A 17940-nucleotide genomic window follows, 5' to 3' on the forward strand; every position below is an offset into this window, starting at 1 on the left:
GGACTTCAAATTTCATAAAAACTGTATAAATGTTCAATTTGAAGCTGCTAGCTCATTTATATATATATATATTATATATATATATATATATATATATATATATATATATATATATATATATATATATATATATATATAGATATATATTATAAGGATTTCTAACCAGAAAACTTCTTAGTAAATAAATATTGAGGAATAATGAACAAACCATTTGAACAGCTTTTAGAAAATGAAGTTGATCATGGACACACGTTGTCAGTCTTCAGGTAATTGCTTAGGAACAAAAGCATTTTGCTAAGAAAGTAGGTCATAGAACCATGAATGAGTTAGCTAAAAGTGCATTTAGGTGGATATATGGCTTTTGGTGCCTGGGCAGAAATGTTTGTGCCCACCCTTTCCTGGTGAATGAACATGCCACTTTTTGCTTCGTGCTGCAGGGTTGTACATTCACCAGAGTAATATTTTGAAAGCTCTAGTGAGAATGAGGCATGTTGCTTCCAGAGCACAAGTTGCAACATAAAGTCAGTTGGTATGGAATGCATACTAAGAGTGTGGATGCATGCCAAGGAGAATGAAAATGGGCTGATTCTTTTCACATACGGAATGCCAAACATTAAAGTAGGAGTAAATTAGGTCAGCACATTTCTGCACAGCAATATCAACACTAGAGTCCAGTGCTAAGAAGAGGAATGGAAGGCAATCCACCTGCAAGCTATTAAAATATTGAGTTACTAAGTTACTGATAGACAGTGTGCCAAAACATGTTGAACGGAAGTGTGGGCCCTGTACTCATAGTGATTTTGAATAATTCAGCTAAATATTCTCTTGTTCTCTTTAAGGCAGTGAGTAACATATTTTTCTTCACATGGTAACTGCTGCTGTTATATTTTATTTAGCAGCAACAGTATTACCTCAGTGCCATTTGTGGGAAACACTCCTATGTGATGAGTGAGAAACAGCTGATGCATTGTATTAATCACACGTGACACACTGGAAACATTAACTCACCACATGGAGAGAAGAAGCTGAAAGTTCATGAACTTACATTAAATGCTGTTGAAGGTCTGCTGTAATTCCATTTGCTAAATTGTAAAGAGATGTATGGAACTATTAAATTGAGGGAATGCCATCATGTCTCGAGTGATAATGGTGGTGGTTTGCTTTTAAATGAAGCTGCCGACCATGGGGCATCATCATATAGGAACATGTACCACAAGAATATATTTTAGCATGTACCTATGTATGTACATGACTACTACAAGGATAGATATAGATATATATTATAGAAATAGCAAACAGAGATCTGGTAAACTGCAATTGAGCACCATCGTGCACTTTTATTATTTTTATAAAACAAATAAAATAAATACAGGAACAAAAGTTTCAAACAAAACACTTGTTACACAAACACTACACCCAAGCTACCTTCTCTCTTTTATTGTTACTCTGATCAGCCTGGGCACCACTGAACTATCTCTTCTCCTAAACACACGCTGGTTCATCTTATATAGCATGTGACTGGGTGGAATTAATCACCAATTATTCAATTAAGCACCAGCCACATTCTGCGCCTAGATATAATAGTTAATATCGTGGTCGGAGTTTAAATCGATAAGGACGCAAATCTAATGAGAGAGAGAGAGAGAGAGAGAGAGAGAGAGAGAGAGAGAGAGAGATGGGATACTGCCAAACTTAAATTCAAAGCATGCTGAACTTTTAACACAACTAAAAATACAAAACATTTACAAGTGCAGGGCTCTGCCCTGTCTATATATAGACACACACACACAGTTGCAGACAAAAGTATTGGCACCTGTGGCAGGGTGGATGCCCCTGCATGTAAATAAGTTCTGTTGTAGGATTTAAGTTTGGCAGAGATAGGGTTAAAATCCCATCCCTGCATAAATAAGTGTAGAATGTGGCCATTCCCAAATTGGTTCATTGATTGCCAATTTGGGGTGGCTACCTGTATAAAAGAGGAGCCAGATCCTTGGTTAGCAGGTTAGTTTAAGAATGGAATAGAATAGAATAGAATAGAATAGAATAGAATAGAATATGGAATCGAATCGAATCACAGCAGCAGCAGCAGCAGCAGGTTGTGCTCCTTGTGCAACACTGACAGCTCTGCTTGGGTGGTGTTGACGCAACTTAATTTGTATTTTGATTGGTTTGTTTTTGAGTTAACAGAAGTGTGCATTCGTACCTCTGTGTATGCTTTCCTGCTGCTGACTAGCCTTGACTAATGCCACTCTACCACAGCACCCCACACTTAATATATGATAATTAATGAAACATGTTAAATACAAGAATTTAGGGGGCATTATACACTAATTAATGACAAACACCAAAATACAACATTTCTGGTACTTTAACAAACAATCTTTACAAAACAAGAAAAAACAAAAGCACCAGCAATTTCAAATATTTGTTAATAACTAACTGACACCTTAACATTAACTCTGTAAAAAATGTATAGAACTAATTAAAAAACTATATTAACTGATTCAAAACTATTACACAGTAACTAAGCTGCATTATAGTCAATAGCCAAAAAAGAGGTAATTATTTCATAATTGAAACATCTGTTGAAGAAGAACATTTTGTCAACACTGCAAATGATGTTCTACAAAGGAAATGGTTACAGAACACTATCAGAGAACAATGGAATACCAAAATCCACAATTTGAGCAATAATCAAGATGTGCCACAGAACAAATTCAACTAAAACCCTTGAAAGAAGTGGACATCTAAAGAAAATTATGGGTACAGCAGGTAAACGAATCATCTGAGCAGCTAAAAAAAATCCAAGATTAAAAGCCAAGGACTTAAATAAATATTTAGAAGCATCAGGCATAATAGGGCATGAAAGAGTTGCAGAAAGGCACTTGAATATACAAGAGTTGTATGCACGTAGACCTTGCTGCAAACCTCTTTTAAAGAAACTTCATGAAACAAACTATCTTAAATAAGCCAAGAAATACGAAATCTGAAGCATTAAACACAATTCTCTGGTCTGATGAGTCTAAAAATAGACCATAAGTATGTTTGGAGAAAAAAGGGGAAAGCCTTCAGTGAAGAAAACTTTGTACCAACATTTAATGTGGAGGTGGTTCGATCATGATATGGGGGTGTTTTAGTAGTTCAGGGACTGGAGCTACCAGACCTATAGAACTGTTAAAAATTGTTATTGACAAAACTATGATCAAGACTGGTACATATTCGTCAACATGATGTAGTAATTATGACTGTCTTCTCTGATAGTATTTCAACACATATGGCAATTAATCATACATACCAGGCTTATCCACTTCCTTTGAAATTGACTCCCATATATTGTCTTTCAAATCTGTATCTTTGTAATTGTGATGCCCTTTGTCCTAAAGCTCTGGGTATTTTTTCAATGGCAAGTAAATGAGTCATTCTGGATGCTGCTTCACCCTGATGGACCACATGCATTCAAGCTTTTCTCTGATTGCTCAATTGCACCCTAATTGACGTGCATCAAATTACAAAAAAAATTGATTCAATCCTGTTTTTTTTCTCGTCACCACAATGCCGCTCCGATGCCACTCCCACGTCACGTCGCCTCATCAATAATATAGGTTATATTATTTTTGTCGCATCGCTGCAGTTTTGCTTGTCTACCACGTTTGGTTTGTAGCAGCCTTAAGACTTACTTTTTGTTAGCTCAGAATGGTCGATAGCAATATTTACTCTACTGAAGGCCATAGCAACATGTTTCTAGTTAGTTCCTCGCAATGCAAGACTAAAAGTAAGTGAGACTAATTTGATTATTAGACCTACCTTCAATATCTATGCAAGCATCCCAGTAATGACTACAAAAAACCTTATCAGACTCATTGCAACTTGTTAGCAGCAGCAGTTAACCACTAGCCCATTGCAACACTGCAGCTTGCACAGGTCTGAAGGTAAACATGTTTGCAGTATTTAGATAAACACTGCAAAACATATTTTTGGTAATGAAAAGATCTGTAATATGTGTATCTGGACTGGTCTGGTGTTACTGCTAAAAACTTAAGTTGCTGCTTAATGCAAGTTTGAAGATGCTAAAGTCAGGAATTAACCGTTTTAATAGGAACCCCCATAGGCTGGGACAATCCATGAGGTTTATAACAGTAATTAGTTGAGCATGACGTTTCCTTTTTTAACACTTGTATGGTACACTCCAAATGTGCAGTGCAGTCCAAGTTCTAGTTTGAAAATGATTTTCCATTGAATTGCTGTTGTTATTGCATGGAATTAAATTATTTTGAATACTATTTTATGTAGAATAAGAACATTTTGAAGGGACTGCTTCTGCTTCACTGGTCAATAAAACAAAGAACAACATAAAATGGGGAACAATAAGAAATAAAAAAAAAACGTAGTTAGCACTCCTTTATTCTTCCTTAAACTCATGACAAGTCTGACCTGAAGTGACACAACAGCAAATGGGGAAGTAGTCTGTCTAATATTGAGCATGAAATATATTAAGTATTATCAGTGATCACCCTTAAAAAGCAACTTAATACAGATGTTAAATTACACCCAATATAAAGTGCGACTACACAATACTTACTGTTGCTGTCTCTGTATTGATGTACATAGCGCCCCCAGACTTGATGGGGTCAGTGTTGACAGCGGATATTGTGATGATGGATAAAGTCATTTGTCAGTCACCCGATGTGAGACGAAAATAAGTGTCAACAAATAAATAAGGACAAAAATATCAAAACAAACCATATACTATATATTTTAATGCATTTATAATAAAACATGGGGAAATGTTACGGGGTTCGTTTGACAGAGCAATGAAAACTGTTTGCTACCAGATGATTTGTTTGTTTCTTGTTATTTAGACTATTTAAAAAACACTGTAACTAACATAGCAGGAACGTTGACACACAACGTAAAGTTCTACATTTGTTATTGTTAACATCAACAGTTTACGTTTTGTGATGTATATCCTAAAGAAAGATCCATTATTTTAGTATGTTACAGAACCTTGCTACAGGGCGTGCCTAATCCCTGTGGTTTTAATGCTTGTGTGATGCTTCTCATTTCTTCCTCGTATTATCTGGTAGATCTTTCTTTATGAAATCTCGTGCAGACTCTCCATGTGGAAGGAATAACAGGAAAAGCAAGTCTTTCCAGCCGCCTGTCCGTACTGGTCCCTCCTCTAAAGCAAACTAATTGGGCCTCTGAGCTGCGTGTGTTTGCTAATTGGGGGGATTTTTCTGTCTGTCAGAAATGAACTATGTCTCTGTCTTCCTTGCCTGGGTGTAAAGCAGTTTGAAATTGTAACTGAAGTGACGGGGAGTCAGGTTTGGATTTCATTACAGGAAAAGGAGAAGCAAGTACAATATTTAAAAAAAAAAAAAAAAAAAAAACCGTGACGGGACACATATCAACACTGTAAAAACACGCCTGGAAAATGTGCAACGCATAGGTCAAATTAGGAAGTTTCGGTGGTTTGTTTAGGGCACGGGAAGAAACAATTAACTACTGTTGGTACCAGTTTCACTGTCGTATTGTCGTTACATTGCAAATTTTGAAAAAAAGTCAGGTGAAATAAATGTGCATTTTGCAGGTGCAACACTGCAAAAGAATGAGAGGGGTGGCGCTAACCGAAACAAAGGAGCTATGAAAACAACTGAACAACATTGAATGAATGAATGAATATGAAATTGAAAAGCGGTGGTGCGTAAGAAAATAAACTTTTCAGGAAAAAAAAACAAAACAAGGCCAAATGCATGGCAATTTAGGAAAAGCTGCACATTAAATTTCTCGACTCAAACGAACGATGGCAACAGCAAAGGCTAAGACATGTTCTGTTGTGAATAGTGCTGGTCATAGTCCTAGCTGTGAAGGTGGCACGGTGAAAGAGGATATCAACAATGCAGCTGCACAAACCGCAACAGCGTTAACAGCAGCATTAACACTAGAGCAAAGAAGTTACAAACTGGACGACTTCGACACTGTGTCTACTGTTGGTGAGTTGTACTTTTTCTTGTTTGTACAAATTTTTTTTAAAAAAATCAGTGTTTAACAGACAATAAGTAATCGATGCATATTGTTTTAATGCCAGATACTTCAACATGTACATTGCAAGAATATACAATATAGAATAAAACAGATATAACGGATATATATATATATATATATATATATATATATATATATATATATATATATATATATATATATATTATATATAAAGTTTAAGGTCCATGATTTGACAAATATATATGGATCTCTCTTTCATAGCTGACCATTTCACTTTTACATGTTTGAAATTTGCATAGTAATTTAACTTAATTCATTAAGAATCTACTCTAGTATTTGTCTCACTAATCTGGAAATAGAGCAACACATCAGAAGCTGTCAAGCACACATATGCTTGACTTTGTTTAGCCCACTGGCTTTGCCTTTGTTTGTTCCTTGCCCTTGGTAGGCCATTTTGAGTAGTTTTAAATGTTGCAACCAGCTGTTATTTATGCCAGCATAATTAAGTATAATCAATGACCCAGACAATTTACTCTGCCAGCCATTGGATTATTGTAATGTACATGTGTACTGCTTGAGTACTTTAATATGTTTTATTCAAAATATGTTTTTATCCAATGTAATCTTGTAAGCTTAGTCCTGCTTCTTTTAAGGGAACGAATGGCGCCTGAGACAGGTAAAATGTACCAGAACGCAATGGACTGAGTTGAAAAGCCTGAACTGTTCCAAACTGTCCCGCTGAACACAGAGCCATATGGTCGCTGTATTCTGGAGAGACCATTGGAGGAGCAGTTCTCTATAATTTATGGCACTCAATACAAGTTTACATTCTATTAGACTACCAGTCACAGTACTGCAGGCTTTCCAATTCAGGAAGTAAAATACCAATAAGGTACATTACTGTCTTGCATAAGAATACCTGCTCACCCAGAATAACTCTTAAATTGTTTTGTACCGAATGCTGTTTACGGTAAGAAGATTGATAACCTGTCACACCAAAATCAATTGAAACGGCTTTGAGGAACAAAAGTTGTAGTCAGTGAGTTTGGGGTGGTTAAACACTTTCAAGTATTTACAATATTATTTGATGTTGTAATAAACAGGAGAAAGAAACACATCTTATGAAACCATTTAATACTGTCTCAACAGACCAAAGTAAACAGTATTTCACATAGAGCAAATTAGTTATGGTTTGTCAAAATTCCAGTATTGAGTCTGTCCTGAACACCAGAAGACAGATTGTGGTACTGTATTGTGACTAGGGCTGCTTGTGTTTCGGATTTGGATTAGAACCAGAGCAATCTAAACACAGGGGTGGGGTGTACCTGTCACAATGCCTATAATACAATTCTCTCACACACAGTTTACATTCCCAGTTTTTTTTGTGAAAGGAGAAAAACAAACGGATGTGTTCTAAAATAACAACTTTTGTAAGTTTAATTGTGCCTAATCTAAGTTTTTCTTTTTTTTTTTTTTTTTGTAGCATTACTTCTAATTGAAGGGAGCAAATTGTCACCATTTTAATCAGAATATACAGATTTGTGTTGTTAATTTTAAGATGTCTGCAAAATGACCCCGTTTTGAGCTCTGTACATTAGGCTGTCTTGATCTACTACAGAAACTATGTCACTGGATTGATTTGACTTCTGGTTAAATGTATTAAACATCAGCAATGGCGGCATCGCTTCACATCTCGTGTGTGAAATGTCATGCCGGCACTGAAGTGCTATATTGGTCGTGGATTAAAAGTCAATGTCCCGCGTGACACGTTGACATTGTCGTCGGTGTTACACCCTTTCATTTTTTTTAACATACAATGTCTGATCAGGAACAAGGTAGGAATTGGAGACTGGAAGAAGTTGAGGTATTGTTATAATGGTATTATACCGGCATAGATTGCACAATTTCGTGCTGTGTGAATGTATATATTAAAGATTTTTTTTAAACGTCTGCTTTCACACAGAGGAGTTATGATGGTTCAGAGAGCACTGAACCGTCATAACTGCCTGTGTGAAAGGCGATTCTGCCACTGCAGCACTATAGTGGGTGTGGTTTCAAAGTCAACATGCCATGTCACTATAGTGTAGGTAGGTAAGGGGCGTGTAGTGCTTAATTTGTGCTGGGGCACAGCCCCTGAACCTCTATGCATGCAGAGTCATAGTGCTGTTACCTCTAGTTAAAAATCTCATAAAACACTTTCTTTTTAAAATCTCAACACAGTTGTGTTAAGTCTGCAAGTTCTTGTATGTGCGCTAAAGAGAGACAGTCCACTGCCACGTTTGTAGCCAACTTTAAATTACTTTACGATTTCAGCTTGAGTGCCTTTAAGTAACTCTGTTGTTGTTTTTTATACACAAATAAGCTTACTTGATTTGAAAAACATCATGAACGATACAAGCAACTTCTTACACTACTTGGTTTGATTAAATGAGTAGTACACAACACCACATGAAAGCTGAACATTCATTTCGCCGCCGAACAGGACAGTGCTCAGAAAATAGCATTTATCATAATAATTATGCATTGTTATAATTTGCTAATGTTGCTGTTTTCTTCAAAAGGCCTTGGGCAAATGTGAAATCTACTTCAAGCTTGATGCATTTTTTAACATTGCGAAAACCAGCACAAACCATTAAAATTTCTTATGCCTCCATTGACTCGCCATCAAATTTTTTTTTGCCAAACTCTCTACCACTACATGTCGAGTATCTTGTCAAATAGGATATCTTTTGAAATCCCCTTCTATAAACGGCAATATTATTAGCTGAAGAATGTTTTGAGTGAGGCTGGATTTTCATTGGTTAAAATATTAGTGTGTGCGCCCATTGGCTAGAAAGGTTGCAGTGTTTTCGGCACAGTGCAAGATTTACAGTTGGAAATTTGTCTGTTTGTTGGGAAGTTTGCAGGGAAGTTCGTCTGGTTGATTGGAAATTTGCAGGTCAAGCTCCAAGCAAACACCTCAAACTAAAGTCTGTACAGCCTTCGTATTAATGAATTGACAAATTAATGAATTATTAAATTAACCAATACGTTTATGAATTACTGTATGAATTGACAAATTTATGGATTAAATTGCTAGACAAATTGACCAATTCATGAATTGACAAACAAATTGACAGATTAATGGCTGGATAGTTTTGGCACAAATGGTGTATCGTATATGTCTTGGTCAGTGTTTCAGATTGCACGAGAACAGTCTGTTGTTGCCATGAGAACAATCCATTGATCGACAGGTTTGAAAATTGTACTCGCGCGATCTCTTTGGCTGTGTGAAAGGGTTATGATGGTATTACACCGGCATAGATTGTGCAATTTCATGCTGTGTGAAAGGATATTTTACACCCTTGTTTAAATGTTTCAGAGACGGCACAGTAGTTGCATTTCTATGTGAAAAATGGTGTCTGAGAAGGCTCAGTAGCGGCATTTGTGTGTGGATGTATTATAGGAGATTCAAGTGAGCAGTCTGACGAGATGCTTTTAACCCTTTGCAGTCCATTTATTCAGCGCTTGTCAGGTCCAATTCATTTTCACATGTGCTATTTATTTTAAACATGCTGTTTAATTTTTTTTTTCAGAGTAAAACATTTTTTTATTACTAACATCTCAAAAAGTTCTGCAAATGTCTGTGATATTCTTTGAGCGCTGGATGCAGAAGCAGCTACCTCCTTTGTTATGTTCGTTCTCTGTAGTGGGCTATGAGATACAACCTTTTTTTTTTTTTTTCAGTTTCATTCGGCTCTTATCAGTCTTACTCGACCATTGAAAGGTTTTCTCTATTTTTCTGGAGAAAATACTACTAGAGACCTGTGCTTTGTGTCTTTTTGATTGGAAAGGGAAAATTGTAATATCGAACCTGGTCTGACATAGAACTGCAAAGGGTTAAACTTGTTAGGCACATGATTAAGTTAGATGAACAGTGTAACACTTTATAATGTGTTAGTTTGCAGTGTTTAACAAGGGTAACAGTATGTATTGGTCAATTAGCTTAAATAATTTAATTAATAAATATTACCACTATTTTGAATTTATTTTAATTAAAGCCAAGATTTTCAATAAGACTCTTGTTGCTGCAATAGTAGCTAAAGCACCTGAAGACACTTCAAACCTGTCTTGTTTATAAACATTACTTGGCTGATTTCTGGCATTAAAATAAGCAGGAAAACCTAATAAATATATTACAGTTCAGAAAACAGTACTTTTTTGAGTTATTTACAGTCTTCCACAATATAATAATAATAATAATAATTATTTTATATGGGCTTTCATAGTGGACCACCATCACAAAGCACTTTGCAAGATACAAGATTAGCATGTGTGAACTATGCATGAGTTCCAGGGTCACTTTCAACAACGTCTCACTTGAAAGACAGAGCACAAGGAGGTTAAGTGACTTGCTCAGGGTCACACAATGAGTCAGCAGCTGAGCTAGGATTTGAACCAGGGACCTCCTACTTACAAGCCTGTTTCTTTAACCACTGGACCACACAGCCTTCTACTACTAACACTGTATGTAGTTCAGTCTACAAATGAAGGTGTTTAGTTAAACCTGTTTATCTTATTGCTGGTATTACGATAACAGTACAAAAATATTAAACCGTTTAGTAACAGTCCAGCAATGTCATGCAAGAGTAATCCTATGTATAGTACTCCAGAAATTAAGTTTAGTGTTTTACTGGCATTACAATAACCAGGATAAAATATGAAACCCTGATTAAAAAAAAAAAAAGGCGTGTTGACTGACTCATTTCTTTAAACAGGTTCACTACTGTGTATTGCCCAATTGTAATTTAAATAGCACTCCTTTTAATGTAAATACACAATTAATTTTCCAAGTAGTTTCTTTGCCAATTCTGCCTTATTTGCAAGATTTAACAAACAGTGTGCAGTGTAGTGCAGTTACTACCTTTACTCCAGTGGTCAGCATATGGCAGGGCTGTATCAAGGGCTGAGCGAGAGCGGGACTTTATTTTAATATTACCGCAAGGGGACTGTCATGATTCCCTGTATGACCTTCATTTCTTGCAGTGGGCAAAAATTAAGTTGCAATATCTGTTCCAAAGTACAGATGAAACTGTTTTATATCATCTTGCTTATAGGTGATTGTAGCAGGGCTAGGAGCCCTGTATAGGAGAAGGGGGCAGGGCAAAGTCTTGCTCCTATAAAGTATATTTATTATTATTATTATTATTTATGTAAATGTGTCGTGCGTTTCTGTTTTGTTATGATTTTTATTTAAATGTGTTTTTTGTTATGGCAGCGGCGAGGTCAGTAGCTCGTCCTCTGCCAGTAGTAATTTAAAAAAAAAAAAACAAAAAAAACCTTGTGCTGAAGGTGGCCATCTCCCGAATTAAGTGATTACTTTGTTGCTAATCGGGAGATGATCACCTGCATAAAAGCCTGCAGCTGTCTGCACTGGGTGGGTGTTCGGAGGAGTGAACGAGAGAGAGAGAGAAAGAGAGGAGGGTAAAAATAGATACAAATAAGTACGATCTGTGAAGGCTAATGCCCAGTCTGATCGCATTGTTTAGTGTTTGCGATTTGTTTTTGTTTGACTTTTACTTTTGAGCCGTGTGTTTTTGTTTTTTGTTTCAACCTTATTTTTATTTTTTTTGTTGTTCATAATAAACAGCGTCACAGCGTCTTTTGCCCTGCAGTTCTGCCTGTGTGTTTTCTTTCTGCGTCTGGCCTGATGTCACCACTCGGCCAACACCTTTTTCTTTACAGACCTACAGTACATTGTTTTTAGGACTGACCAGTTTTCTTATTGACGAGCTGGTATGCCATCCATGGGCCATGCTGCAGCACATTCTGTGGGGTGGAGGTATTGCAAGTGGCCCACTCAGCCCACCGTCACGTTTTATTGCCAACCACTGCTTTACACAGTAAAGCGATAAATATCCTTTAAGGAAGGTATAGCTAGAAAAATAGCTATGTTTGTTTCTTCATCAGATAATTTAATGTAATTAAGAAACGGCCATGGTTTAACATTGCTAATTATAGCTTTATTAAAGGCAGGTAGCGTGGAAACGCAGCTAAACAATAATTAAATACGCAATTAATTTGGCTTGTTTATTTCGGGGAAAACCCCCGCCTTAAGCGCAATACCATAGCAAGTTTTTCAGCATAGAAGAATGCAGTGCTTTGCCATTGTTGCCGTCTTATTTGCTTTCTTGTTCTCTGTGTTTACGACTGGCAATATGATCTTTTTTAATGGTATTGACTCATTTGCGAATTCATCAAGCGAATGACAGCAAACTTTAAGAATAGTATCTCGCCATCCTAATAGAGAATTAGCTGTCTTTTACTGAAGCATTGCAAGCATTTTTTTGTTCTTCGTTGGTGCAGATGCCATGTTGAGTTTCACGAGAGACACATGAATGAATTAACTCAACTTGGCTGGGTGTAGTGCAAAAGAAGAAGAAAAAAAAATGCAGAAGATACCTTCAAATGTAATCTTGGAGTGAAGACTTTTGGAACAAGTTTTTTCTTCTAAATTCCTTGCTTGCTTTCCCTTGGTATTCAATGAAAAACAACAATTTCTGTTACAAAAGATACAGTAGGAGCTTGTGAAAGGGGCAGCATCATATCCATTGCTCAATACCGACAAGTAGTAGACCCAGAGATGGAAAAACTGCAGTTTAAGCGTGGATGCACAGTTTTATTCACAAAATAGTAACAAAAACAAACAAAAAGATAAAAAAAAAAAACACAAACACAAATAAAAAATCAACTAAAACTTTCTTCCACTGTTTAGGCTGGGCATTTACCTTCACTGAACCCAAACCTCCCAAACAAAGGATTTTGTTTATTTTTTAAAGCATGTGGTTGGGGCTTGCTTGGCCAGCAGTGATTGAATCACGTGTCAGCTACATTCCCCACGTGGATTCTGGCAGGGGTGGAATTATCCCCACCCCTGCCAAACTTTAATCAAAATAATACATGTTTTGTTTATATCCAGTTTAATTCCATAATTATTATTATTATTGTTATTATTAATTTCTAAATAATAATAATATCAATGGATAAAGGTAAAGCTTTAAAGAAACAAAAACATGTGAGGTACTACGGCATACTGGGTGGTTTCACAGACACTAATTAACACTAATCTTGGACTGCCAAATTTTACCTTAGGTAAGGTATTCCAAGAATAGTAATTGTCTAATGGTCTGAGGTTGGTTTGATTTTACTTCTCAGCATGGCTTTGAGTGCTCATAGTCTGGTGGGTGCAGAAAGAAATAATGTCTCTCTTCCCAAAGCAAATTAGGTTTCATGCCATGCTACTTCTTAAAAGCTAAACCTTAATAAGCTTTGTGTGGAAAGCCAATTTATGCATCTTTTTTAGGCTCTTAAGATTTACTGCCCATTACAAATCGGTTAAATGCTTGTCAGTAATGTTTTATTCTGTCAATTGTAAGCTGATGAAGAAATAAACACGTTTCTATAAGCTTGTTTCTAAGTTGTTTTAAGTCAGTAATTGCAAGATATATTTTGTTCAGCTCCGAGGTACATTATAAATTATTTTGTTATTTATTTCATAGCAGACACCCTCATCCAGTGTGACTTAGTTGTTACAGTACAAAGTATCACATTGCACAATATCACCTTACAGATAAAAGCAGTTATAAAGTACAGTAAAAGCAGTAGAAAACCAGATCAAATTCAGATAAGAGCAAAATAAATAGAATAATTTGCTCAGCTTAGTTGTGGCATGATAAAACTAACTTTTTTTATAAAAGTACGTACTTTTAGATTTCTGTGTTTTTCCTTTTACTGTCTAGCACCTCAATTTAAGTGATGCTGTTTCTCATGTTTTTGTAGACTTTATCCTAATGAATGCATGCTTTTCTTGGAAAATATTTCCATTTATTTTAAATGCTGACCACGCAAGCAGTCATGTTTGGTTTTTATACCTGCCAATATGCCTTGTGTTTAGACAAGAAAGAAAAAAAAAAACTTGGTAATTTAACCCTTAATGATATGTTGAGTGCTTTAATTCTGTAATATTATTGTGCTAATACAGTACATGAGAATGCAAAACACACTTCCCAGGATGAGCTAACACAGTATAGAAAAAGGCAGTCTAGGAATGTCAAGGGGCTCACTACTTCAGTAAATCGCAATGAAAATGTTCACACTTTTTGTGGGACAAAACTAAGGAGAGAGACTGACTTACTGAGGCAAACAATGAGGAAATAGTGACCTGGAACCTGTTTTTAGATGGTGATACTAGGGTGCGAGTCTCTAAATTGATGCAGCAATGCTCAAATGAAGCAGCTTTTTTAATTATCTATCTTGTAGCATGCTCTACTGTAGTACAATAGTTTGTCAGTTGTCACTTTCCCTTTCTACATGGGAGCTCTAATGCCCATGTGATACTGTAGCTGGTTGGTGGGGATATAATTCATAGAGCCTTCATCGAACGGCACTATCGCTGTTAGAAAACTATTTTTCTAATTTATTTTCTTAAAAATAAACAAAAAAAAAAAGAATTGCACCCTACCCCCCACCAAAAAAAAAAAAAGTGTAGTTCCAGTGTGGTGGCTATAGACATTGGCACAGAGTAAGTGGCTAAATCTCTTGGTGTGTGACAGGTTTTATCCTGCTGCAGATAATACTTGTTAATTATTTTCAGACATGCAGTAAAGTGCCATCTGCTGCATGCATGATCTACTGGAATTGAAGTATATGCGAATCATCAAAAATTAAAAAAAAAAAAAAAAAAAATGGTAAGTGGTAAGTCTGTTTTTTAGACTTTTTCATTGAGGTTTATAAGTACACTGAGACCCCACTGGCATGATTAATGTACTTAAAAAAAAAACAAAAAAAAAATTAAAAAAATAAAACACATTGTACTGTGTTGAACTTTACAACTTTTTTGAAGGAGACCCTGAAGCATCCACCTCTGCTTCCAACGGTGCTGAAACAAGTGAATTTGGAAAAAAAAGAAACCAAAACTGGTGAACAGTCAGTACAGTGGCAGTTGGTCTGTTGTACCTGATCTATGGATTGTTGTGACTTATTTAAAAACTATTTAAAAAAACTAACCATAAGACACTTGACTACAGATACAAAAGTTCAGACAGCTGGTAATGACAACCAATTGCAGTCATTAATGTATTGTTTTTCCACAGGCTACTTTTCCAACCCTCTTCGGTCTTTACAGAGTGGACAGGGCAGGCTGTGTAGATGTTTGACTGGGTTCACATAAGTTTCCACGTGTATAAAGTAACGGCCATGATAACCCAGCTGTCTTACCTTTCCCTGGGATTCTAACTAAAGAGTGAATGGCAATGGGATTCCCTTTTCGCAGTTCCTCAGCTAACTGATATGTTGGTAATTTATAGCCACCTGGGGTTATGTGTTTATTTGTTTGTAACACTTGTTATAGTTGGGACAGTTTGGCTTGTGGTACTTGTAGGACCTGATATCAAAATATTATCTCAGGAGCCACTTGCACGGCATGTTGCACTTGCATATCACATCCTGTACTTTTAAAGGGAATTCCCTGCAATGTTATTCGTTAAAATAGCCTATATTCTTTCTTCATGATATTATACAAGGTGCTTAAAAGTAGGACTTCACTAATAATCAAACTGGAATCGGTGACAATTATTGAAAAAATGCCATAATCAATTATTGGCATTTACCTATTATTATTATTGTTTGCTATTTTTCAGTGTGCAGTAATGCTGTAGCCACGCTGAAACATCCGTTGTAGAGATATTTTAAAAGCAAAGATTTCAATATATTTTGAATTCAAAAGCTCTATGTCAGGTCTATGATGTTATACTTTATCATGGGGGTCAGACGTTGTCGTCCCATGCCTGTGGGTATCCCCATCAGTTAAGCACAAAATAAGATGGTCCCGCTTTTTAAATAGAATAAGCAACTCAAGCATTGGTCACAGCACACAGAGGTGGGTGTGGCACTGTGAAGTGCAATACAATGTGTAACTTTTAATGATTTATGAACATAGTTCTATGTTTCTGAAACCACTGTTTGTGTGTTTGGGGTTTTCCAATTCTGTTCCGTCTTCAAATTCCGATTGTAGTATATTCATATACTCCATGAAATATTTCAAAATCAAAAAGTTTTCCAATCCAAGTATGTATTTATTGGTTTTCTAATAGTGCACGCATTTTTATGGTAACTGTTGTGTTTCATGTTTACAATGTTAAATGGAAGTGCAATATAAATCCTGCTATACCAGTGGTTTCCAGCCTGTAGTCTGTGAGTAAACTGCAGGTGATCTGCAAACAAAACTCCCCAAATTTGTTTACACAGTTCTTGCAAAATCGCATTGATATAGAATCAAACATTGTGCTACTATTAAGCGACACAACAAACAGCTATAACCATGTGATATATAATTTATAAGATATGTCACAAGTTTGCATTGCATTCAAAGCCATCATTGACTGAAACAGGTTTCAAATGTGAAACAAATAGTAATTAAATAACTTACATATTATGCACGCACATTTTTCATCAATTATAGATTTTTTTTATTATTATTTATTTATTTTTATCCAGCATTATTTAAAAAAAAAAAAAAAAAAAAAAACTCTACTTTTAACATTCATGTAAATGCACATTTTTCTAATATGTGTTAATTCTACTGCTTGTGTTCACTGTTCGGGGGGGGGGGGGGGGGGGGGGGGAGAGGACGGACATAGTTGGCTGTCCATAAAAGTAGTGCACTGCATTGAATAGTCAGTTGGAATGACTACATTTAAAAAAATAAATACATTAAAACCACAGTTTTAGTACTTTTCATTTTCCACAATATAATATGCTACGGTGTTGCCAGCGATATAGGAATATACTTATTATTTCCATGTTTCTGGAGAGGTTATCTGCATATAATAAGTTAAAGTGGAACAAAAATAGGCTATATTTGTAGCTTGACTTGTGAACTGTACTATAGTGTGAATGATCGATTTCAGCTTCATGTTATTATATGGGTTTGTTCAGCCAGGTTTAATTTCTCACAAGACTGTATGCCAAAAGCAAATTCTAATAACACTACTTTTGGAAATAATGTGTACAGTCTGTTCTTGATGCTGTCATATTTAACGAAATATGACTGTGTGCCAACAATCCAGTTTAATGTACGTGTCACAGCCCACCAGAAGTGGTTAATAACGTCCTGTACACTCTCCAATCATTTTTGTAAGTTTTCAGATTGCTTCCCACCTCCTCCTCTTTGTATTCTTGTGTTTTTTATGTGTACATCGAGCGAAGTTAGCGAATGATAATTTGCATTTGAAATGGATAGATTAATTTGCTGCACAAGCTAAGGTTGCAGGGTCCAGCACTGGCACTTACATTTACTTGGGATGACCCAAGCCTTGGTGCATTATCAGGAGGTTTTGTTAAACAAAACTCTTAAACCTGCAAAATTGAGATGCCATTTATCTACAGAACATTCAGGATGAAAAAACTAAACATTTTTTAAACAAGAAACGGGAACTTTGCCATTAGCAATTTTCAGTGTGCAAAATGACAACATTCCTTGTTGACCTGGTAGTGATGATCCAATCCCAGGAATCTCATTGAGGTATGGTACATAAATACTTTACTTTCTACATGTACTTATACATATACACATACAAAATTGTTTCAAAATGCTGATATGAAAAAATGCATGGCAAGTGGTCCTTGGGGTGAAAAATCCGAACACCAAGGTGGTCCCTACGTTGAAAAAGGTTGGGAGCCACTGTGCTGTACAGTTTGAAAAAAGCGAATTTTAGGCTTGAAACCCAGATTTTTGTAGTGTGACCCCTGAATACTGTGCCACTAATTTTGTCAATTGGTGCATGAGCATGCATTTTTAATTTTCAGTAAACGTGTCACATGCTATTTGAATTACCAGTGTTATGCTAAATCCATTTCTGGCAGATTTTGTATCATCTACCAAAATACATACATCAA

The 17940-nt window shown here is 36.0% G+C and overlaps 1 protein-coding gene across 2 annotated transcripts in view; it reads left to right on the plus strand.

The window, feature by feature from the left end:
* The first annotated feature begins 5151 nt into the window (after positions 1-5151).
* LOC121320668 (cAMP-dependent protein kinase catalytic subunit PRKX-like) overlaps positions 5152-17940 on the plus strand; it is a 49033-nt gene continuing 36244 nt past the window's right edge. The window contains exon 1 of one of the 2 annotated variants that reach the window (XM_041259217.1): positions 5152-5993. In XM_041259217.1, coding sequence (XP_041115151.1) covers positions 5804-5993 — 190 coding nt within the window. In that variant the 5' untranslated portion in view covers positions 5152-5803. The remainder of the gene's footprint in view (positions 5994-17940) is intronic. The other variant, XM_041259218.1, reaches the window with a different exon arrangement.

The sequence above is a fragment of the Polyodon spathula genome, chromosome 9 (assembly GCF_017654505.1).
Source record: "Polyodon spathula isolate WHYD16114869_AA chromosome 9, ASM1765450v1, whole genome shotgun sequence".
NCBI classification, from domain to species: domain Eukaryota; kingdom Metazoa; phylum Chordata; class Actinopteri; order Acipenseriformes; family Polyodontidae; genus Polyodon; species Polyodon spathula.